We start from the raw sequence: 24739 nt of genomic DNA, 5'->3' as shown, positions 1-24739 counted from the left end.
GTGCCCCATTAAGATACAATTTCTCGTGTGGACATCAGACTTACATCCACTCGCCACACACTAACTTTTCCAGTATATTTGGGGTAATTGTTAGGGACTTTCAGATATTTAAAACTATCGCCCCTCCTGTGAAACATGTTTTCCCAAAAGGAAGAGGCAAACACAGATGAATTTTAGTAACTCCCAGGAAAGAATACTGATTCTTCATTCATACTCTGTGAGCAGCAGTTTCCACAGTGGTGAAAAAAAAAGTCCAAAATCTGTTTCTGACATTCAGAGATCGCAGCCCCACTTTTTGTCCCACCCAAGAAAGTGTCCTTAAGTTCTTATTTTTCTACTAATGGTCTGGGTTATTTACCAAATTTTTCCCAGCTGGATGTGTGGCTTTGGGAATCTCTTCACTTCATAGATTTGTGTTTTCCCATATGTAAAGAGGGACATGGGAGAGTGGTTGTCTTCAGTACCTCCCAGGGTGAAGGGCAAATACTTGAGGCCTTAAGTGCCAGTCTAAGTTACTAACCTAAACTTGGAGCTGAGATTGCTCCAACCATCCTCTGCCTGCCTAAAGCCTTGTGCCTTTGGATATTGGTTTCTGGCCCTTCCTCCTTGGTGAATTAAAGGGAATTAGAATGCCATAATGATTGTGATTTGAGTGTACTAAGGGGCTTTAGGGTTCTGCAGATGGCAAGGAATGGGACACTAGATTGAAAGATACAAGTAATGAGGAATACTGACCTTGGATTCAATGCATTCCATAAAACGCACAAATCTCAAGCGCGTCACTGGATGATGCTTGGCAGGACACACCCCTATGGAACTCAAAGCTCGGTCAGGATCCAGAACAGCTCCATCAGCCCAGAAAATTCCCTTAACTCCCCTTCACAGTCAATGCCTGGCTCCCATTTCCCAGGGGCAACCACCATTCTGTTTACCTCCTTCTCTGAATTTTTTAAATGTTTTCAACTTGTGGGTTATTTAGAGAAAGTGTGGATGGTGAGGTGGCAGGACCAGGACTACATTGAAAGTCTCCATGAAGAATGGGAAGCTGAGGGCTGCTTAGGATAGTTTATTCTGTAAGATTTTTAAATTAAATCAAGCCTTTCCTCTCCCTCCACCAAAAACGTTTTGCAAGAGCTGGCCTCCAGCCATCAGCGTCTCCAATAGGAAGAGAGGATTGTGTGACCGCTTTGTTCTGTCCTTGTTAACCTGTTAGCTTGCGCTGACCCTCCACCCAATCTGTTAGGCATTTGAACAACTTTTTGCCTAAGAGAGAAACTTGAGCTATCCGTCCAAATTCCAAAGCTTAGGTTCACTAGGCTCCAAGCCCCCACCCCCCACCCCCCCCACCCCCCACCCCCCCCCACCCCCCACCCCCCCCCACCCCCCCCACCCCCCACCCCCCCCACCCCCCACCCCCCCCACCCCCCCACCCCCCACCCCCCCACCCCTCCCCACCCCCCGCCCTGGTGGCTCTGCAGGATTTTTCCTGCGGAGATGGAGGAGGGCGGCGTTGGGGCTTGAAGGTCCCATCCCCCCACTCAACCCTCCGAGTCTCGGCCCCCCATGGCCCCTCCCGCTCCACTGCCTGACCTTTGAGCCACCTAGAAGTCACCAGCCCGACCTCCCCGCCCCCTTGCCGGAGAAGAAAGGTCTGGCGACAACCGAGCTCAACCCACTCAGTCTGGTCTTCAGACCAGGGCGGCGCGAAGGACACCGACTGCCCCCTGACTAGCCCGAGACCTGCACAGCCGGACCCCAGGTGAGCTCGACCTTCAGCCTTTCAGGGCCTCACTGTCACCGGAGGCCGCAGCAGTGCTACCACAGAGCTCGGTGGCCCCTCGCCTGCGCAGGTACCCACGTGTAACAGGAGCCGCTCCCCTCCTCCCCGCCCAGCCACCCCCCACCCGTTTTCAGTCACAACCCCCTCCTTGGGCCGTGCTCTCAGGAGCCCTGGCAGAAAGGGGACATTTGCCAGCCGCTGGCTTGCACGAGGAGTGTGCGGTTAAAAGCTGCTCTTGCGAAAACCTGTGTCTGATCTTGGGTTTTTATCGCCTACTGATAGCAAGAATGCCTTTGGGGCCTGTGCCAGTTTTTAACAATGAAAACTGCAAATGCTGAGACGCTGGCAGTTGGTATGAGGCTGATTTGAGCTGTGTGTTTCCTTTAAAAAAGAATGCAGTTTACTGAAGAAAATATTAAAACAAAGATAATCTCTCCCCCCCCCCCCATCATTAATTTGCCCATTGTGTGTGTGAGAACACTTACTTCAAGCAGGTAGATACCAGGGTAAAGGATGGAGACTCAGGAGATTTGCGTCATCATCAGGGCAGAGTTCCGGAGAGAGAGAAGGCTCTTGAAAGTTGCCTGTTTTCCCTCTCCCACATGGGTTTCTTAGGCAATGTTTTTACTTTTCTGATAATATGTCTTTTTCTTCTCCCTGATTGTTGATCAGTCTCTGGCCTAAAGTTCCGGCATAGAATGTTCCTGCCCGCCGAGTTCAAGACTTCCTGCCAAACTGGCACTGTACCTGCCTAGGCAGCAAGAAAGCTGAGCGGCTCTCAGTTCCCACAAGGGTGCCCAGATGGTGGCCTTTTTCCCGCCCCTTCCATTGTCTGAATTTGAAAACGGATGTTAGTTCTAATTCAGTGTATTATCACTGATGAACATATATTTTAAAGTGCAGCTCAGAAAAAAAAAAATGCAAAGTGGGAAGGCTTTGGCCTTTGAAGGATCAGGGGAGTGAATCAACATCAGCGGGTGGGGAGGGCAGCTGGAGAACGTGACCTGCACACTCGCAGAGGAGCACCAACGAGGGAGCCGCCGCCCTGATCCACCCTGGGGGCTGGGGGCTGGGCTGGGGGCTGGCATAAAGAGCAGCCTTGCCTCCTCTGAGCAGCTGGCTCTCTGAGGGTCACTAGCAGCAAGGTGTGAATGTTGGAGTGTTTTTCTCTCTCTTTTTTTTTTTTTAAATGTCTTTATTGATTTCAGAGAGAGGAAGGGAGAGAGAGAGAGAAACACCAGTGATGAAAAAGTCATTGCTCAGCTGCCTCCTGCACGCTCCCCACTGGGGATCAAGCCCGCAACCCGGGCCTGTGCCCTGACCGGGAAGCGAACCTTGATCTCCTGGATCCTAGGTTGATGCTCAACCGCTGAGCCACACCACCCGGGGTTGCTCGCTCTCTGTCTCCCTCAAAGATAGCTTGAAAAAAAGCCCTGGTTGGTAGGTTTGGTTGAAGATGTCTCATGCTATCGCTTCTCAGCTCTTCATTCTTTTTCAGACACGTTGCATATTTTGTTCTGATTTGGGAAAAGTGTGCCCAGCCTTTCTAGTTCTAATAAAAACAACTCAATCTGTACTGGGAGCTTAGCAGGGTCTCAAGCCAGATGTTGCACTGAATTTGCTCCATGAGATTACATTTCATTTTGTCTCTGTCGCCTTCAGTAGATCTCCTCCATGACAATGTCTTCCATTAAGATTGAGTGTGTCCTGCCTGAGAACTGCCAGTGCGGTGAGTCTCCGCTGTGGGAGGAAGAGTCCAATTCTCTGCTCTTCGTAGATATTCCTGCAAAAAAGGTTTGCCGGTGGGATTCACTCAGCAAACAAATTCATCGAGTGACCGTGGGTAAGGATGAAGGCTCAGATACACGCAGCCAGCCATCTTTTCCTTGGGGGGGGCGGTCACCGGGAGTGTCACTCCCCAGGCCCTGTGTGCTGAATATGCTGTAAAACGTTCAGATTGGCATGCTGTCTGCGTCCTCCCACTTTGACCCAGAAGTAAATTCTGGATGGACAATACTTTCCCTCTGTGGGTGAGGGGCAGCATTCCCCATTTTGTTCTGATAATGAGGCCCTGTAGGATCTTTCCTTAGCACCTTCAGGTAACAGCATTGAGAGCTGGAGACTGCTGTCTACCTTGGGTCAGACCAAGGGCTTAATTGAAAAAATAAATAAGAGTATATCCCTTCTTTGAATGTGAAAAGAAGAGCTTTTGGACTTATAAAGCATCAACCAGAACTACCTGTTAACTCTGCAAAATAGGATTCACAACAGAATTCCCAGTCCCTTCGAGTGTGATTCTGTTTACGGCTGGGTGATTTCCAGAGGAGGAGTTTATGGCATTCTATGGTCCAATAGGATGGGCTTGACTGATTAGCCATAGAGAAAGAAGTTTCTTGTTTTCATTATTGCATTTGAGGGAAGAGATACCAGGTGTTTATGTAGCATTTGGGACACTCTCTGTCAACCCAGAACTGGGGACCTCAAACTTTTTTTTTTTTTTTTTAATGAGAGGAAACAGTTTTTTAGTTCACCCTGGGATATGACTATGGCAAGAGGCAAAGTGACTGTGACTGCTGAGGTGGAGTGGTGGGAGGGACCCACGCCTTCCCTGGTCTCTCTTTCCAAGCATGCACATATTATCAGCACATTCCTACCCTAATCTGCAAACCCCATCCCAAACCATGGAAAGGGCTTGTGGTGTCAGCAGTAGCTTAGAAAGCTAACAAGTCTCTTCCAAAGGCTGGGATCTCTGATGAGAATGTGCCCCTCCTAATAGTGTCTGCATGTTCCCTGGGACCCTCAGTGGCTCAAATCAACTTCTGAGCAGGGCTTTTAGCTTAGAGCTGCTCCCTGAGCACCCAGTACTTTGCACTGAGTAGGATTTGTTTCCCATGACTGCTCACTATGGTAATCAATGTCTCCACTTTAAAAAACATTTCCTTACACAAGGAAAAATATTAAACTCAGAAAACCTAAAATTTAAGAATACAAAATACAGTAATATAATGAAAACAGGTGACTGTTTTATCACTGCATCCACATTTCTGTTTATTACTTTTATCCTGCCTACTTCCAAAAAGGATTTAAGAAACAATTTTTAATTAAACAAATTTTAACTAAACTTAAATTACATTCCAACAAAATATTTTAATCAAATTAACTTTATTTAATTAAGTGATTAAATTAAAGTAGTATTTAATTTAAATAAATTTTAATTTAATTTTTAATTAAATAGGGCCCCTTTAAAAAGACAGTGCTGTATTGGAAGGAGAGAAGGAAGCCACAAAACCCAGTTGCTGGAGCTGAATAGAGTTTGTCTCTGAGTTTCCTGGAGATCAAGCAAGTTGAGCATTTCTTGTTCTGTGACAACTGCTCTGGTGCCTCCCCCCCATTAGGAACCCCTCCTCTGAACTTGATGTGGTGCCTGCCCCAATGTGTGGTGGCTGCTGTGGTTCTAACTTCTCTGCTAGACTAGGGACTTCCAATAGAGTTGGATTTTACTCACTTTTCTGTCCCTGCTGTCCAGAACAGCGCATGGAGTTTATCAACAACAAATATACTCCGTTATGTAGCCTTCACTATTTAACAGAACGAAGAGCGCACACCCATTGTCAAAAGAGCTGCAATGATTCTCTTAGAGACTCCAGGTGGCGTAATAGCCTCAGCGTGCTGCTCAACCTCTGGGCTGCTTGCTGCATCCTGACTGTTGCTTTTGCCTCTGCAGATGCCCCAGTCAGCTCTGTGGCCCTTCGCCAGTCCGGAGGCTATATCGCCACAATTGGAACAAAGTTTTGTGCTTTGAACTGGGAAGATCAGTCAGCCATTGTCCTGGCCACAGTAGATAAAGACAAGAAAAACAATCGATTCAATGATGGGAAGGTGGATCCCGCTGGCAGATACTTTGCTGGTATGGTTTATCTTTAGCACCTATTTACTGAGCTTGGGAGAAAATGTTATCACTTATAAAAGTCCCACTGCTTTAGTGGTAAAAGTGTTATGCAAAATGGGTCTTGAGTTCTTTTGTTATTACTTGAGTAAAAACTTCATAGATATTCCTTTCAGTATCTGTCTCTAACAGAGACTAAAATTTATATGGTACTTTTATAGTTTAAATAAGTTTTAAATACAGAAGTTTTGTTGATGATGTTTAAATTAGAGATAATTTCAAATTTACAGAAAAAAGTAAGACTTACCCGGCCAGTGTTGTTCAGTGGTTGAGTGTTGACCCATGAACCAAGAGATCATGGGTTCAATTCTCAGTCAGGGCACATGCCCAGGTTTCAGGCTCGATCCCCAGGAGGGGGTGTGCAGAAGGCAGCTGATCAATGATTCTCATCGTTGATGTTTCTATCCCTCTCTCTCCTTTCCTCTCTCTGGAATCAATAAAAAATAAAAATTATTTTAAAAGTACAACTGGTACTTTTCTGTGTACCCTTTACCTGAATTCACCTATTGTCAACTTTTGTTTCATTTACTCTCTCTACATATATAAATTTTTCTCCAGAATCATTTGAAAATAAGTTGCATATGTCATGTGCCTTTATTACTAAAATATTTTAGTGTGAATTTTCCAAGAAACATGGCATATTCTTACATGACCACAGCACAGTTATTAACTTAAAGAAGTTTAACATTGCCCAGCCAGCGTGGCTCAGCGGTTGAGCATCAACCTAGGATGCAGGAGATTGTGGTTCAATTCCACCCTGGGCACATGTCCCGGTTACCGGCTCAATCCCCAGCAGGGGGCGTGCAGGAGACATCCAATCAATGACTCTTTCATCATTGATGTTTCTGTCTCTCTCTCTTTCCCTTCCTCTCTCTGAAATCAATAAAGATGTATTTTTAAAATAAATTAAAAAGTTAACATTAATACAATATTTTATCTGATGTACTTACTATCTATATTCCAATTTTGTCAATTGACCATTTGGTTAATTTTTAATGTCCTTTATAGCATTTTTCCCTCCAGTACAGGTTCCAGACTAGCACCATGTATTGCATTTAGTTGTCATGTTTCTTTAATCTGCAATGGAATATAGCCTTTCTTTGTTTTTTATGACATTGCCATTTTTAAAGAACACAGTCCCAACCCAACTTCCCCCTCTTTCAATAGAACATCCCTCATTTTTTGTGTTTGTCTAATATTTTCTTGTAGTTGGATAGATGCTATACATTCATGGTTAGAATACTGCTTAGGTGATGTTCTGCCCTTCTTGGGGTATCCCATCTGGATACCATCTGTCCTTAATTGGTAATGTTAGCTTTGATCATCCAATCAAGATCTCAGATTTCTCTACTTCACAGTTATTTTTTTTTTAATATGTCTTTATCGATTTCAAAAAGAGGAAGGGAGAGGGAGAGGGAGAGGGAGAGGGAGAGGGAGAGGGAGAGGGAGAGGGAGAGGGAGAGGGAGAGGGAGAGGGAGAGGGAGAGGGAGAGGGAGAGGGAGAGGGAGAGGGAGAGGGAGAGGGAGAGGGAGAGGGAGAGGGAGAGGGAGAGGGAGAGGGAGAGGGAGAGGGAGAGGGAGAGGGAGAGGGAGAGGGAGAGGGAGAGGGAGAGGGAGAGGGAGAGGGAGAGGGAGAGGGAGAGGGAGAGGGAGAGGGAGAGGGAGAGGGAGAGGGAGAGGGAGAGGGAGAGGGAGAGGGAGAGGGAGAGGGAGAGGGAGAGGGAGAGGGAGAGGGAGAGGGAGAGGGAGAGGGAGAGGGAGAGGGAGAGGGAGAGGGAGAGGGAGAGGGAGAGATAGAAACATCAATGATGAAAGTCATTGATAGGCTGTCTCCTGCATGCTCCCTGCTGGGGATCGAGCCCACAACCTGGGCATGTGCCCTGATAGGGAATCAAATCATGATCTCCTGGATCATAAGACAATGCTCAACCACTGAGCCATGCCCAGCCAGGCTTCACAGTTATTTTTTAATTGCAATTTATAAGCATTTTGTAAGATTTGTTAGTTATCTGTTGCTGTGTAACAAATTACCCTGAAATATAATGGCCTGAAATAATAAACATTTATTATCTCACACCCTTTCTGAAGGTCAGGAGTCTGGGTGTGGCTTAGTTGAATGGTTCTAGTTCAAGGTTATGTCATGAAATTGCAGTCAAGCTGTCAGTTGAGGCTATAGCCTCAGAAGGGACTGGAGTCTCTGAAGGAGCCTGGAGGATCTGCTTGTAAGCTCATTCATGTGGAGGGTTGGCAGGAGGTTTCTGTCCCTTACTAAGTGGGTCTTCCCATAGGGCTGCTTGGGACATGGCTTTCCCCACAGCTGGTGATGTGAGAGAGAGGAGAGAGAGAGAGAGAGAGAGAGAGAGAGAGAGAGAGAGAGAGAGAGCCTGCCCAAGATGGAAGCTAGCCTTACTATAATCAGTCTCAGAAGTGGCATAGCATCACTTCTACCATGTGCTATCACACAGGCAATGATGAAGAAGGCTGTACAAGGGTGTGAAATGGGAGGCAGGGATCATTAGGGGCCACCTTGGTGCTGTCTACAAAATGAGGAGATACTTAAAGCCCAAACAAATATCCTGGTCCTCATCAGAATTTCTCACTTAGGTTTTATATTCTTTGATGATTCTCACTTGAACCAATCTTTACTGTGATGGTTGCAGAGTGACTGCTCTTTCTCCCCCTCTCTCCCTCTCTCTCTCTCACTGCCAGCTTTAAATGAATTTTAACTACAGTTTGAACTTAAATAATGCATTTCATAACTATTCTTCATTTGCCTCCCATTATAACTACCCTATAAGTTAATCAAAGTTGATTCTAAATCCTTGATGTTTTTACGTCCCCACACTGCCCCCTCCCATTATCAGCCATGCTGTCCTGGCTCCATTCACTTTCAACATGGAAAGGTGGGTAAGATCTGAACAGCTGGCTGTGGGTTGCTCCCCACCTTCTTGAACTTGACACAACCACAGATCTAGTCCAGGACAGGGTGACAGATTAAAATGAGAATCCGTTAGAAACCCTTCTGTGGGTAATTTCTGCAAGATAAAGAAATATGATTGGATACTTTACCTCCTGTTGAAAATGATTTTCTCACTCCATTATGGCTAGAAGTTTACAGTTCTGTGGCACTTTGCGAGACAAAATAAAGATGTCCTCTGAGGCCTCAGTTCTTAGCCTGGGACCCCCAGTTCTTAATCTGTGTCCTCAGGAGAACCCTTACAATTATAAGCAGCATTGTGAGATACATACTAGTTGAAGCATCTGACAACCTTTTTCTAGAGAGAGTTCATATCTTTCAGCAGGTGCTAAGAGGTGCCCCTGGACCAGAAAAGGGGGGAGGTCATCTGATAGTCTAGATGGGGTCTCAGGATAGTAGGTAGTACCCTGGAGGTGTCACCACACCCAAGGTCTGACCTGTCTGTGCTTACTGCTGGTTACCGATGCGTAAACCAAGGCCTCAGGTTGTTCTTTCCCACTAAGGAAGAGCCCTTCTGAGCAGTGGGAGGTTCACATTCATGTTCCAGGCATCTCTTTCTGTAAGGCAGATAATGGGGAGGAATGTTAATAAAACAAACCCACCTGCCCTATAGCAAGACACTGCCATGTGAGCATCCTTCTCTCCAGCAGGGAGAATTTACCGTGTCTCGCTTGCTATTCAGGCTTCCCAGGTTTAGTCCCCTTTCCTCACTCTTCTTTCAGATGGAGCTTGGTAAAGTAAATGAGCTTTCCATTTTCTTCCTTAGAGTCAAATTCTGCTCTGTCCCTTGAGATCACACTCAAATCTATCCCATGTGCACTTGAGAAGAATGTGTATTCTGCTATTGTTGAGTGGAGTGTTCTATAAATGTCCTTAGAGCCAAATGGTTGATGCTGTTCAGTTCTTCTATTTCTTTGCTGATTCTCTGTCTACTTGTATCTATTACTGAGAGAGGGATGCTGACATCAACCATTATTGTGGATTTGTCTATTTTTCCTTTCAGTTCTGACTTCTGTTTTGTGTATTTGAAGCTCTGTTGTTAAGCACATACACATTTAGAATCACTATGTCTCCTTAGTGAATTTTCAATATGTAGTACTCCTATTTATCTCTGGTAAATTTTCTTTGCTGTAAGTATATTTTGGCTGATGTTAACATAGGCTTTTTGATATTAATATAGCCTCTCCAGTTTTCTTTCGATTAGTATTTGCATGGTATATCTTTTTTCATTCTTTTACCTTTAAGCTATCTATATCATTATATTTGAAGTGAGTTTCTTGTAGACAACTTAGAGTTGGATTTTTTAAAACATTCTTTTTGATAGTCTCTACTTAGTTGATGTATTTATATTATTTACATTTAATGTAATTATTGATATGCTGTGACTTCAATCTACCATTTTATTATGTTTTCTTTTTTCGCCCCTCTGTATTTTTGTTGTTGTTGTTCTTCTGCTTCCCCCTTTCCTGCCTCCTTTTGGGTTATTTGAATACTTTTTAGAATTCAATTTTAATTTATTTCTTGTGATTTTTTAAAATATATTTTTAAATATATCTTTATTGATTTCAGAGAGAGGAAAGGAGAGGGAGAGAGAGGAATAGAAACATCAATGATGAGAGAGTCATTGATCGGCTGCCTCCTGCATGCCCCCTGCTGGTGATCGGGCCCGCAACCCGGGCATGTGCCCTGACTGGGAATCGAACCCCGATCGCCTGGATCCTAGGTTGATGCTCAACCACTGAGCCACACCCGGCCGGGTGTGATTTTTTACTATATCTCTTTGCTTAGTTTTTTTAAGGGTTGCAAAATATATAGTTAGCTTTTTAGTCTATCTAGAACCAACATTTTACCACTTCAGTTGGCACTTACCTCTTTATGCTATAGTTGTCTTTATACACATACATTGAAAATCCCATCAGAAAGTGTAGTTTTGGGGGAAACAAAATGTAGTTTTTGCTTTCACCAATCAGAAATATTTTTAAAGACCTAAAAAGAAGAATAGTCTATTATATTTACTCATATAATTACTATTTCTATTGCTCTTCTTTCACTTCTTATGTTTCATACTTCCTTTTGGTATCATTTCCTTTCTGTCTAAAGAACTTCCTTTAGCAATTCTTTTAGAGGAGGTCTACTGGCTATGAATTCTTTTAGTTTTACTTTATATGAGAATGTCTTTATTTCACCCTCACTCTTGAAGGGTATTTTCACTGAATATAGAATTTTATGTTGACACTTTTTTTTCTTTCAGCAAATTAAAAATGTGTCACTTCCTTCTGACCTCCATGGTTTCTCAAGAAAAATTTATGGTCATTGAAATCATTATTCCCCTATACTTAATATGTCATTTTCCTTTCATTGATCTCAAGGATTTATATTTGACTTCAGTTTTCAGAAATTTAATTATGATGTATCTGGGTATAGGTTTCTTTGGGCTTATCCTGTTTTGGGTTTGCTCAGCTTCTTGGATCTATAGTTTTGTGCTTTTCACCAGACTTGAGGAGTTTTGAGCCATTACTTCTTCAAATATTTTTGGACCTGTATTCTTTCTCCTTTTCTCTAGGAATCCAGTGACACATATGTTAGCCCTTTTGCTGTTGTCTCACAGGTCTCTAAAGCTCTGTTCACTTTTTTCAATCTTTATTATTTCTGTTGTTCAGACTTGACAGTTTCTATTGGTCTGCCATAAGGTACACTGACTCTTTCCTCTGTCATCTCTTTTCTGCTATTGAGTCTATCCAGTGAGATTTCTTTTTTTATTTTATTATTGTTTGAAATATTACAGATGTCCCTTTTTCTCCCCAATAACCCGTTCCACCCCGTTCCTCCCCCCTCCCAGTCCCTCTCCCCACTTTTGTCCATGTCCGTGGGTTGTGTATATATGCACATAAATTCTTTTTTTTTTTTTTAATATATCTTTATTGATTTCAGAGGGAGGAAAGGAGAGGAGAGAGAGAGATAGAAACACCAATGATGAGAGAGTCATTGATCGGCTGCAGCCCACAACCTGGGCATGTGCCCTGACCAGGAATCGAACCCCGATCGCCTGGATCCCAGGTCGACGCTCAACCACGCCCGGCCGGGCTATGCACATAAATTCTTTGGTTACTCTCTCCCCCTCCACCCACCCGCCCTCCTCCATCCCTCTGATATTCGTCAGTCTTATCTATGCTTCCATGTCATTGAATCTATTCTGTTCATCTGTTTATTAAGTTCTTTAGATTTCACGTATAAGCGAGATCATGTGATGTTTGTCTTTCTCTGCCTGGCTTATTTCACTTAGCATAATATTCTTCAGGTCCATCCATACTGTCCCAAAGGGTACGAGATTCTTCTTCTTTACAGCTGCGTAGTATTCCATGGTGTAAATGTCCCACAGCTTTTTTATCCACTCATCTACTGATGGGCACTTGGGCTGCTTCCAGATCTTAGCTATTGTAAACTGTGCTGCTATGAACATCGGGGTACATATATCCTTTCTGATGAATGTTTCAGGATTCTTAGGATACATTCCTAGGAGTGGAATCACTGGGTCAAAAGGCAGCTCCATTTTTAATTTTTTGAGGAACCTCCATACTGTTTTCCATAGTGGTTGCACCAGTCTGCATTCCCACCAGCAGTGTACTAGGGTCCCCTTTCTCCACACCCTCGCCAGCACATGTTGTTTGTTGATTTGTTGATGGCAACCATTCTGACAGGGGTGAAGTGATACCTCATTGTGGTTTTAATTTGCATCTCTCTGATGATTAGCGACGTCGAGCATTTTCTCATGTGTCTCTTGGCCATCCGTATGTCCTCTTTGGAGAAGTGTCTATTTAAGTCCTTTGCCCATTTCTTAATTGGGTTGTTTGTCTTTTTCTTGCTGAGTAATATGAGTTCTTTGTACACTTTGGAAATTAGCCCCATATCAGATTCATCCTTGGCAAATATGTTTTCCCAGACCGTGGGGTTCCTTTGTATTTTGAAGCTGTTTTCTTTTGCTGTGCAAAAGCTTTTTAGTTTGATGTAGTCCCATATGTTTATTTTTTCTTTTGTTTCTCTTGCCCTAGGAGATGTATCAGTGAAAAAGTCCACTACGTGGGATGTCTGGGACTTTACTGCCTATGTTTTCTTTCTTTTTTTTTTTTTAACATATCTTTATTGATTTCAGACAGAGGAAGGGAGAGGGAGAGAGAGAGATAGAAACATCAACGATGAGAGAGTCACTGATCGGCTGCAGCCCACAACCCGGGCATGTGCCCTGACCGGGAATCGAACCCTGATCGCCTGGATCCTAGGTCAACGCTCAACCGCTGAGCCATGCCCAGCTGGGCTGCCTATGTTTTCTTCCAGGATTTTTATGGTTTTGTGACTTACATTTAAGCCTTTTATCCATTTTGAGTTTATTTTTGTGTGTGGTGAAAGTTGGTGATCTAGTTTCATTCTTTTGCATGTATCTGTCCAATTTTCCCAGCACCACTTATTGAAGAGACTGTCTTTACTCCATTGGATACTCTTGCCTCCTTTGTCAAATATTAACTGATCATAATTGTGTAAGTCTATTTCTGGGGTCTCTGTTCTGTTCCATTGACCTATATGCCTGTTGTTGTACCAATACCAGGCCGTTTTTATTACAGTGGCTTTGTAATATAGTTTGAAGTCTGGTAATGTGATCCCTCCCACTCTGTTTTTTGTTTTTTTTTTTCTCAAGATGGCTGCAGCTATTTAGGGTCTTTTCTGGTTCCATATAAATTTTCGAAATGTTTATTCTAGGTCTGTGAAATATGCTGTTGGTATTTTCATAGAAATTGCATTAAATTCATAAATTGCTTTGGGTAGTATAGATATTTTAATGATATTAATTCTTCCAATCCATGAGCATGGTATGTTCTTCCACTTGTTTAAATCTTCCTCTATTTCTTTTTTCAGTGTCACGTAGTTTTCTGAGTACAGGTCTTTTACATCCTTGGTTAAGTTTATTCCTAGGTATCTTGTTTTGTTAGTTGCAATGGTAAATGGTATTGCTTTTTTAGTTTCTGTCTCTGAAAGTTCATTGTTGGTGTATAAGAATGCCATTGATTTCCAGATGTTGATTTTGTATCCAGCTACCTTGCCAAATTTGTTTATCAAATCTAGTAGTACTTTGATGGAGTCTTTAGCGTTTTCTATGTACAATATCATGTCATCTGCAAATAATGACAGTTTTCCTTCCTTCTTTCCAATTTGGATACCTTTTATGTTTTCTTCCTGTCTGATGGCTATGGCAAGGACTTCCAGTACCATGTTGAATAAGAGTGGTGAAAGTGGACATCCCTGTCTTGTTCCAGTTTTTAATGGAAATGGTTTTAGTTTTTGCCCATTGAGTATGATGTTGGCTGTAGGTCTGTCATATATGGCCTTTATTATGTTGAGGTATGATCCCTCTAGTCCCACTTTGCTGAGAGTTTTTATCAGAAATGGGTGCTGGATTTTGTCAAATGCTTATTCTGCATCTATTGATATGATCATATGATATTTGTCCTTCATTTTGTTTATGTGATGTATCACATTTATTGATTTGTGGATGTTGTACCAGCCTTGCATCCCTGGAATAAATCCCACTTGGTCATGATGTATGATCTTTTTAATGTATTGCTGGATCCGGTTTGCTAGTATTTTAGTGAGGATTTTAGCATCTATGTTCATCAGGAATATTGGCCTGTAATTTTCTTTCTTTGTAGTGTCTTTATCTGGTTTTGGGATTAGGATGATGCAGGCCTCATAAAAAGAGTTTGGGAGTTTTCCCTCTTCTTGAATTTTCTGGAATAGTTTGAATAGAATAGGTGTTAATTCTTCTTTGAATGTTTGGTAAAACTGTCCTGTAAATCCATCTGGTCCAGGACTTTTGTTTGCTGGGAGTTTTTTGATTACTGCTTCAATTTCATTAGTTGTTATCGGCCTATTCAGGTTTTCTGCCTCTTCTTGATTCAGCTTTGGAAGGTTGCATGCTTCTAGGAATTTGTCCATTTCCCCTATGTTGTCCAATTTGTTGGCATATAGTTGCTCATAATATTTTCTTACAATCCTTTGTATTTCTGTTGGATCAGTTGTTATATCGCCTCTTTCATTTCTGATTTTATTTATTTGGGTTCTCTCTATCCAGTGAGATTTTTTAGTTCAGTTATTTTCTTTTTCAGTTCTAAAATTTTCATTTGGTTATCCTTTATATCTTCTATTTCTTTGGTGATATTTTCTATTTTGAGTTTTGTTTCAAGGCTGTTTACAAATTACTCATAAGAGCTGCTTTACTCTTTGTCAAATAATTCCAACATCTGTGCCATTTTTTTTTAATCTGTTGCTTCTTTTTTTATACAACTTGAGATTTTCATGCTTCTTTGTGTTGCCAAGTCATTTTAGACAGTATCCTGGACATTTTGACTATTATATTATGAGACCCTGAGTCTTGTTTAAATCCTATGGAGTATATTTATATATTTGTTTTATTAAGCAATCTGTAAATTTAGGATCAGAACTCAGACCACAATTCCAATCTTCTTTCTCTTAGTGCCATTAGGATTTGTCCCACATGCATTCCACTCAATGGTCAGTCGGAGACTTAGAAGGAATTCTATCCACAGCACCACTCTCAGTGTTTGGTATGCTAATTAGAATCAGATCCATGCATGTACAAGTAGAAGATGAGTCCAGAAGATCATAGACAGTTTTGTGGGGTTGCATTCCTGTGCAACATCCTTCTTCACTACCTCCAGGTAGATTCCAGTTTGCTAGAGCTCCCCTTTCATTTCTCTAGCCAGAAACGGCCCATCTTCTATGATTGCGCTCTCTCCAAGGTCAAGTGGCAGGAAGACTGAGAGAGAGAACATAAAAGCAACAATGTTTGGCTCTAACTTTTTGAAGCTGAATCTTCACCAAATAGAGCAGAATGTCCCCTTCCCTCAGAGAGTCAATTCCTGTAGTTTCCTGTTGCTGGACACACTCTGTTGTTGCAACCTTTGCTGCAGAATTGCCTGGGAACCAATGCATGAAAGAATGGAGAAAATGGAGTGGAAATTGCCAGAGAGAGGGGGACAAGGGGAGATAGAAGAAGGGAAATGGAGGATAATTGGTGATGGAAGGAGACTTGACTTGGTATGGTGGGCACACAATGCAATATACGGCTGATGTATTATAGAGTTGTATACCTGAAACCTGTATGATTTTATTAACCAATGTCACCCCAATAAATTCAATTTTAAAAGCCAGGGGATTTCTTCTACTCTCTCTGAACCTCAGGAGTTTCCTTTTCTGCTCCTTGAGCCAGATCTAGAGGGTTTCTCTTGGATCTCTGTCTGTCTGCGCCATAGTACTCACTTCCAAGTTTCAGGCTGTGCTAAATTCAGGCTGGGGCATACTGGAGGCTAAAATGGAGAACTCACCACCAACTAGAACTCACCACAAAGTCTATTGTTCTTCCCTGAGCTTCATGATACTTACTTTTCAGAGTTCTCAAACAGCTATGCCACACACTTTGTCCAGGTTGTATAGTTGTGCTCAGTTGGAGAAAATGAAGTTGGTGCAGATGTACTCCTTCTTATCTGAAACTAGAACCTGTGTAGTTTTGATTTGCCTTACAAGAAAGCAGTTGTCATTTTTTAAAAATATTAGACCAAGCCTGGCCAGGTGTGGCTCAAAGGCTGAGCATTGACCTAGGATCCAGGAGATCACGATTCGATTCCTGGTCAGGGCACATGCCCAGGTTGCGGGCTCAATCCCCAGTTGGGGATGTGCAGGAGGCAGCCAATCAATGACTCATCATTGATGTTTCTCTCTCTCTCTCTCCCTCTCCCTTCCTCTGAAATCAATGAAGATATATTTCTAAAAAAAGAAAATCAGACCCAGATTGAGATTGTATAAATTCCTTGATTTAATCATGGGAAGGAACCCTGGTAAGAAAAGATGGTGTCACCATAGGCAAGATGCAGTGGGGGCTGAGCTCAGTGGTCTTTGGTTTTCGCAGGCACCATGGCTGAGGTAACAGCCCCAGGAGTTCTGGAGCGGCACCAAGGGTCCCTGTTCTCCCTCTTTCCTGACCACCATGTGGAAAAGTATTTTGACCAGGTGGACATCTCCAATGGTTTGGATTGGTCACTGGACCACAAAATCTTCTATTACATTGACAGCTTGTCCTACTCCGTGGATGCCTTCGACTATGACTTGCAGACAGGAAAGATCTGTATGTACTTTTTTATTATTTTTCTTCATACTGCTCATATTTTTTCATATGTATGTCATTAGTAAGCTGCCTGTCCCTCCACCCATGTGAAAGGGTCCATATTTCACCAAATAGTGAGCTGCCCAATGTTATTATCCCAGTATGGTAATGATTATACAGACTTGACTATGATCCAGTCAAGCCATGGCTCTTAACACAACTGAATGTCGCCCTGCTTGGCATAATATAGATAGATCTTTAATCCTCTTTCTTGCCACCATCACTAGAAAGAGGCTCATTGTAAAATGTATCCTGTTCTACCAGGAGGTTCCTAAAGGCAAATAATATATGGTAGAATGGGGTAAAAGAACAGAAAACTAGTTTGGGGATGATATTTCTTTTTTTACATATTTCTTATTTGTACTTTAGTTAACTATAGGCAAGTGCTCAGAGAGCACCTTTCAAAATGGAAAAGTAGCCCTGTCCGGCTGGCTCAGTTGGTTGGAGTGTCATCCAGTACACCAGAAGTTTGTGGGTTTGATTCCTGGTCAGGGCACATACCTAGTTTGCCGGTTTGATCTCCAATCCCCCATCAGGGAGTGTAGGGGAGGTAACTGATCAATGTGTGTTTCTCACATCAATGTTTCTCTCCCTGCCCCCCACCACTTCCCCTCTCTCTAAAAATCAATAAATATATATATATCCTCTGGTGAGGGTTTTTAAAAATGGAAAAGTAAAAAAACAAAAAGTAGTTACAGATTGTTTAAGTCCATCTCTGGGCTCTAAATGAGCCATAGTTGGAAACTGAGAGGGAAGGAATTACTGAGAAATATTTAAAAGGGAGTACTTGAAACTGTTTTATGCAAGGTGCCAAACCACTAAGCAAAACCAATAATTAAAATGACTTGAAAATATCACAAGACTCTTGTATAGATTTAATCAGAGGTAAAACATTCCAATATAAATATTTTGTTTTCAAATATGTAGTGCTCTTTTTATGATTGTTTTTACCCATCTTAGGTATACATGATTTTAACATTTTTTTCCATTGTACCTCAATTTTATTACTATAATGACCTGCGTTTTGTAGTGTAAAGTCCCTCTGGATTTTGATGTTTGTTTTTTGTATGCTCTGATTCCTTTAAGACCAGATAGTTGATTTCATAATACCCCTCCTTTCAGAAAGAAACTTGTCTAATATTTAGTTTTGATAAGATGATTATGAATCATTCAGTTGGGCAGAAACAGAACTCATACATTGTTTTAGTTTTTATGAATGAATTGGTCACATGTCACCATTAAGTTGCCTTCTCGATCTTGGAGGTAATCAACATAGGCATTTTTGTAAGTATGCAAAGGTCTAACCACAGGCTGAAGTACAGGGTGTCCCCAAAAATGTATACACAGCTGATGGCTCAATTTTGAAAATGAAATGTATTTTAATAAACATTGCCTTTATAATTATTCAAAGTGTGTATGCATTTTTGGGGACACCCTATATATCTGAGGTGGGCGTGCAGGTCTTCAGGTCAACCTCAAAAAGATCTATTGGTATTTTATTAATTAAGAATTCTGTTTTTGCCCAGCTGGCATGGCTCAGCGGTTGAGCATCGACCTATGATCAAGGAGGTCATGGTTCGATTCCCAGTCAGGGCACATGCCCAGGTTGTGGGCTCTATCCCCAGCCAGGGGCGTGCAGGAGGCAGCTGATCAATGACTCTCTCATCATTGATGTTTCTGCCTCTCCCTCTCCTTTCCTCTCTATCTGAAATCAATAAAACTATACTTTAAAAAAAAAAGAATTCTGCTTTCTTTTTTCTCTCCTCCTCTGAAAGCTTAAACAGACATCTCTGTACCCAAACTAAAGGGAATGGATCCACCCCAAATCATGTGGTAAAAATTCTTCGTTGAGGGGTGCCCACTCATGTTTCCGGTCATTGTTTGGAGTTGGGAATCCTTCTGAAAAATCCCACCTGTGGTGCCCATACACCAGACCCTGGATAAGCAGAAGTGATCAGTATTTATAATCAGCTTGATTGCTTTGTTTGATGCTCAGTATTGAGTGGCCTGTTGTTTTGGGGTGCATGTGCATGTGTGTGTGCGTGTGCATGTGTGTGTGTGTGTGTGCTTTTTTTAAACCATAGCCAACCGCAGAAGTGTTTACAAGCTGGAGAAAGAAGAACAAATCCCAGATGGAATGTGTATCGATGCCGAGGGGAAGCTTTGGGTGGCCTGTTACAATGGAGGAAGAGTGATTCGTTTAGATCCTGAGACAGGTAGGCCCACAGCACAATGGAAAATCCCCGTCATGTCTAGAAAACGCCAGACACTAGGGACTAGAGAAACTTCATTACTAATAAAGTTAGACAACAATATATAGGGTGTCCCAAGAAAATGTATAACACTGTAACAGCTGATAGCTCAATTTTGAAAATGAAATGTATTTTAATAAACCCAGCCTTTATAATTATTCAAAGTGTATGTATACATTTTTGGGGGACCTTATATTCAAAGGTCTCAATTGGATGATTTTAGAAATAAAGGCCAAAGATATAGCCCCAAATTTATAGTCAGAACTTCTTTTCCTGTGCAGGCAAGTCTTTTTGCTCAAAGTAAATAAATTGTCAGGGAAAGTAGGTTAAATACATGGTTGAAGTCTGACCTCCACCATCTTTAAACTTCTTTATTACTCTGCAAGGGGTCTGGAAAGCTTTCACAGGTTAGAAATTTGCTAGAAGTAGACTTTAAATAAAATATTTGGTGCTCTAGGGAAAAGACTCCAAACTGTGAAGTTGCCTGTTGATAAAACAACCTCATGCTGCTTCGGAGGGAAGGATTACTCTGAAATGTATGTGACCTGTGCCCGGGATGGAATAGACCCTGAGGGTCTTTTGCGGCAACCTGAAGCTGGTGGGATTTTCAAGGTGATCTGGCTATTTTTTGTCTTTAAGGGTGAGGTGGGAGATCCTCAGTTAAATAATAGAGTGATCAGTGCTTTTTCATACTTCCAAAACATAATTCCACTTAGCATTTTAAGCTCATCATGCTAAACTTAAAAACATTTTATTTAGATTTTCTAGACTGAAAGTTATCTGAAGTCCAAGACAATATTTTTGGACTCCTTTGTACAGTTCTTAAAAATATTTTTTTACCTCAGTAATGTTTGCTGAAATTCTATAAATCAGTAGAATGGGCTTGGAAAACCAATATTTCAAAACATGTTTATAAGATTAGTTGATTGTTTTGATGTCACAAGAATACTTTCAGGTTTTTAAATTTTTTTTGCAACAAAATGAACATTGGTAAGAATTATAGACCTTTTGAGCTGAAAAGAAATGTAGGGATCATTTGGTTCAAATCCCTTTCTTAACAGCTGGGAAAATGATAGAAATAAATTCAGTTTTAAATCCAAGTTAGTTGTAAATGGTTGCTAGTTAGAAAATTATCTGTGCAAACAATTGGGTTAGATCATAAATACCTAATCAAGTAATTCCTTTTTATGATAGGAAATAAAACAAAAATAATAAGTGGCTAAATATATAATATGAATCATAAAAATGCTTTTGAAGAATACTTGTGAATTACTTTTTAATCATAGTTTCTCTCTTTTCTTTTCTTTTAACAGATAACTGGCCTGGGGGTCAAAGGAATTCCTCCCTATCCTTATGTAGGATAAGTGGCAGGGAGGAAACTTTGAAGACAACTAGAAAATTCTGGAGCTGAAATTTCAATCTAGTTACCAAAAATAAAAATAAAAAATGAGGCAATGATGTTATAACAGAATTAAATTTTTATTTACTATTTTTAAAATGTAGAGATTTTTAACAAAAAGTGGCAGGTGGATCTGATTACATACTATAAGGTCTTCTGCAAAGGTAGTATAAAAATGTCAAGAATTGCTCAGCTGTTAACCAGCCTCTTGATTCTTTGCAAATTGCTGGTAGACAAGGGGAGAAGGAAGAGACTGTATATGTTCTTTATTCTGCATTCCATACTTACTATGCCTAAAGCTTCAAACAAATTAATAAATAGTAATCTGTTAAAGACTTATTACAATTATGTTCCTTTTTATTTTCATCATAATCTTATAAAATGTGCTGCAAGGGTAACCTACCTTCATATTACTCTTCCTATATATTATTTTACTAGACTAAAATATTGCTAAAGGATATGAATTAAACACTTTGACAAAATCTATGGTTCCAAATGCCACCTAATAAATGTAAAAGTAATATATTACTTTGGAAAGAATATTTTTAAATAGCTTTATTGAGTTATAATTGACCTACACATATTTAAAGTATATAATTTGATAAGTTTGACATATATATATTAAGAAACCAACACCACAAGCAAGATAATGAATCTATCCACTGCCTCAAGACTTTCCCTGTATCCCTTTGTAATCCTTTACTTTGGTCCCTCTGTATGCCTGTCCTCATCCCCAGAAAATCACTGATCTGATTTCCATCACTATAAATTAGCCTTAAAAATGGGTAGTGTGATTTCTTTTATTTGTTCTTTTTCAAAATTGTTTTAGCTATTTTAGTTCTTTTAGCATTCCATATAAATTTTAGAATCAGCTTGACTATATCTATAAAAAATCCTGCTGCAATTTTAATTGCAATTGCTTTAAATCTGTAGAATAATTTTGAGAGAATCGGCATTTTTACTATTTTGAGCCTTCTAATCCATGAACATAACATGTATTTCCAATTATTTAGTCTTCTTTGATTTCTTTATTTTTTAGTTATAGTTGACATACATTCTTCAGTTTCTTTGATCGGCGTTTTGTAAGTTTCGGCATGCATATCGTAGGCATGTTTTGTTAGATTTACATCCAAGTGTTTCATTATTTGGAACTATTGTAGATATTATTATTTTAAAATTGTTTGTTTCCAATTGTTCATTGCTCATTTATAAAAGTATGATTGGTGCCCGGCCGGAGTGGCTTAGCAGTTGAACATTCAGGAGATCAAGGTTCGATTCCCAGTCAGGGCACATGCCCGGGTCGCAAGCTCGATCCCCAGTAGGGGGCATGCAGGAGGAAGCCGACCAATGATGACTCTCTCATCATTGATGTTTCTATCTCTCTCTCTCCCTCTCCCTTCCTCTCTCTGAAATCAATAAAGACTTTTTTTTTTTAGAAAAAAAGCATGATTGGTGTTTATAGATTAACCTGGTATCTGATGACTGCTAAACTCACTTATTCTAAGAGTATTTCTACAGCTTCTCTGAAATTCTTTGGATATATAATTATGTCTTCTGTGAATAAAAAGTTGTATTTCTTCCTTTCCAATATTTATATTTTTAGTTATTTTTCTTGCCTTATTGCGCTAAGACTGTCAGTACTATGTTGAATAGGAATAGTAAAAGTGGATATCCTTGCCTTGTTACCAACCTTAGGAGAAAAGCATGCAGTCTTTCTTCATTAAATATGATGTTAGCTGTAAGTTTGTTTGCAGATGCCCTTTCTCAGGTTGAGAAAGTTCTCCTCTAGTCTAGTTTGCTGAGAGTTTTTTATTATTATTACTTTGGATGTATTTTAAATGCTTTTCCTGTATTTATTGATATGACCATGTGGTTTTTCTTCTTTAAATGTTACTATGATAGATTTTTGCTTTCCTAGGATGAACTCCCCTTTGGTGGTGGTGTATTGCTCTTTTTATATTTTGCTGGATTGAAACTTCTAACATTTTGTTGAGGATTTTTTGCATCTATGTTTATCAGAGATGTCAGCGTCTAGTTTATTTCTACTGTCTTTGTCTGGTGTTGATATCAGGGCAATATGAGTTAGAAAGTATTCCCTCCTCTTCTGTTCTCTGGAAAAGATCGTGTGTATTTATTGTTATTTATTCTTTAAATAGTTGATGAAATTCACCAGTGAAACCATTTGGACCTGGAGATTTCTTTTTCAGAAAGTTTTAAAACTTTCTTTAGTAATTATAGGGCTACTCAGGTTATATTTTTACTCTAAAGTCTAGTTTGTCCACTTTCTTTTTGGTTCATGTTTGCATGGTATATCTTTTTTTTTTTAAGCCTCACCCAAAGATATTTATTTTTTCTATTGCTTTTCAGAGAGAGAGAGAGAGAGAGAGAGACATCGATGTGAGAGAGACACATCAATTGGCTGCCTCCCACATGCGCCCTGACCCCAACAGGGGCTGGAGATTGAGCTTGCAACCAAGGTACGTGCCCTTGGCCGGAACTGAACCTGGGACCCTTGAATCTGCGGGCTGATGTTCTAACCACTGAGCCAAGCCAGCTAGAGCTGCATGGTATATCTTTTTCCACCCCCTTACTTAATTATATTTGAAATGAGTTTCTATTTTAAAAATCCAGTCTGCTTTTTTTAAAGTCCCACATCTTAGGGAACCCCCAAACCTGGATGATGGTCATCTTATACACCCTGCATATGTGATCTTATGAATATTTTTCCACCCATCCCCCACTCCCCTTTTGCAATCAAAGGAGTTCAGAGAGCAACAGGTATGTAATGGGAGGCTCCCAGGGCTCCAAGGAAGGTGTAGACAAGGAATGCTCTGAAGCACAAAATAGGGCAACTCCCCCTGACACTCTCACCACTACAGCTGTCTAGTCTCCTAACCCACTCACTTCCCAGTAGTGAGAGTGGTGGGATGGCTGAGGAGTTCCAGGGACCAAGTTGGCGCCCTCTAAGGACTTTGAGGATGGAATCTCCTGGAATTTCAGGTGATCCCAATTTCCCAGAGTGGCTCATTTGCTTTCTCTAGTACCCCTGGACCCAGGAACTCAATCTAGTAGGGCCCAGGTTCTAGCCCCCTTCCCTTTCAGTGGGAGCCTCCCCCATGACAAACATTAAACCCCCTGCACTATCTGAGTCTTTCCTGGCCAATTTCCCAAACGGCCATTTAGTCAACCAAACTTCTAAAAAGACATCTACTTGATAGTGAATCGACATCTAGTCAACCTGTGAACCTAGACTTAAGGTCAACCCCCAAATCAAAACATCTTGTCAAACCACAAAACTGGCCATCTGTCAACCTTACTTACCAAAAGGCACTCTGTCATCATCTCTGAGGGTCCCTGCACATTTTTTGCTCAGCATGCCAAAAATGCAAGGCCCTGACCACTCTTCACACAGGCCATTTTTCAGAGTTGTGTTTAACAAGCTCCCTTGAGAAATGAGGTAGCATTTCCTTCCAGAAAAGAAGTAGATTTGTTACTGTTCATTATAAGAGCAATTAATCCTCCACATTTAGTGTTCTTCTCCTATAACACAACCCACTATGTTCACAGACATGCATGTAGGCCCAACTGTATTACCCCGTTAGAGAACCAGCTCAAACGTTATGCTGACACTCTGGCTACTGCTTTTGCTGTGAATAGTAAAGTCTTTTATCTCTGACCCAGGAGTCTCATGTCTTCTGCTTACACCCTAGAAATAAGATAGCTTCTTAGCTTGCAAATAGGGTAAAATCTCAGACCCTTTACAGTTCTGGACATTGGCCTGCACCCATCATACACCAGACTTCTCATACCAGGCACTAAGTACTGTTCTTCCTGCCATATACCAACTCCTAACCTATGCTGCCAACTACTAGCTCCCCAATGTGCCGTCTAGAGACTAACTCCATACTAATAGACTTAGAACCTACCTCCTACTTTTTTTTTTTCTAATCCTCACCCCAGGATATTTTTTCCATTGCTTTTCAGAGAGTGGAAGGGAGAGAGAAAGAGAAAGGAATATCGATGTGAGAGAGACATCAATTGGTTGCCCCCTGCACGTGTCCTTACCAGGGCCGGGGATCAAACCTGCAACTGAGGTACATGCCCTTGGCCGGAATCAAACCCAGGACCCTTCAGTCCACAGGCCGACGCTCCAAC

The 24739-nt window shown here is 41.1% G+C and overlaps 1 protein-coding gene across 3 annotated transcripts; it reads left to right on the top strand.

Annotated features, from left to right (window-relative positions):
- Positions 1 to 1493: 1493 nt before the first annotated feature.
- Positions 1494 to 20929, top strand: RGN (regucalcin). 3 transcript variants are annotated; one of them, XM_016218506.2, is made up of 7 exons: positions 1494 to 1759; positions 3446 to 3623; positions 5505 to 5687; positions 16679 to 16894; positions 19018 to 19149; positions 19643 to 19797; positions 20499 to 20929. In XM_016218506.2, the coding sequence occupies exons 2-7, from the start codon at positions 3455 to 3457 to the stop codon at positions 20547 to 20549; spliced, it is 906 nt and encodes a 301-aa protein (XP_016073992.2). In that variant the 5' UTR covers positions 1494 to 1759; positions 3446 to 3454; the 3' UTR covers positions 20550 to 20929. The 3 variants fall into 3 exon arrangements, with proteins under 3 accessions (XP_016073992.2, XP_016073991.2, XP_016073993.2); XM_016218505.2 differs by having other exon boundaries at positions 3443 to 3623; XM_016218507.2 differs by lacking the exon at positions 19018 to 19149 and having other exon boundaries at positions 3443 to 3623.
- The last annotated feature ends 3810 nt before the right edge of the window (positions 20930 to 24739 follow it).

This window comes from Miniopterus natalensis, chromosome X (assembly GCF_054644295.1).
Source record: "Miniopterus natalensis isolate mMinNat1 chromosome X, mMinNat1.hap1, whole genome shotgun sequence".
NCBI lineage: Eukaryota > Metazoa > Chordata > Mammalia > Chiroptera > Miniopteridae > Miniopterus > Miniopterus natalensis.
The sequence above is the reverse complement of the archived record's forward strand: the minus strand, read 5'-3'. Positions and strand labels throughout refer to the sequence as shown.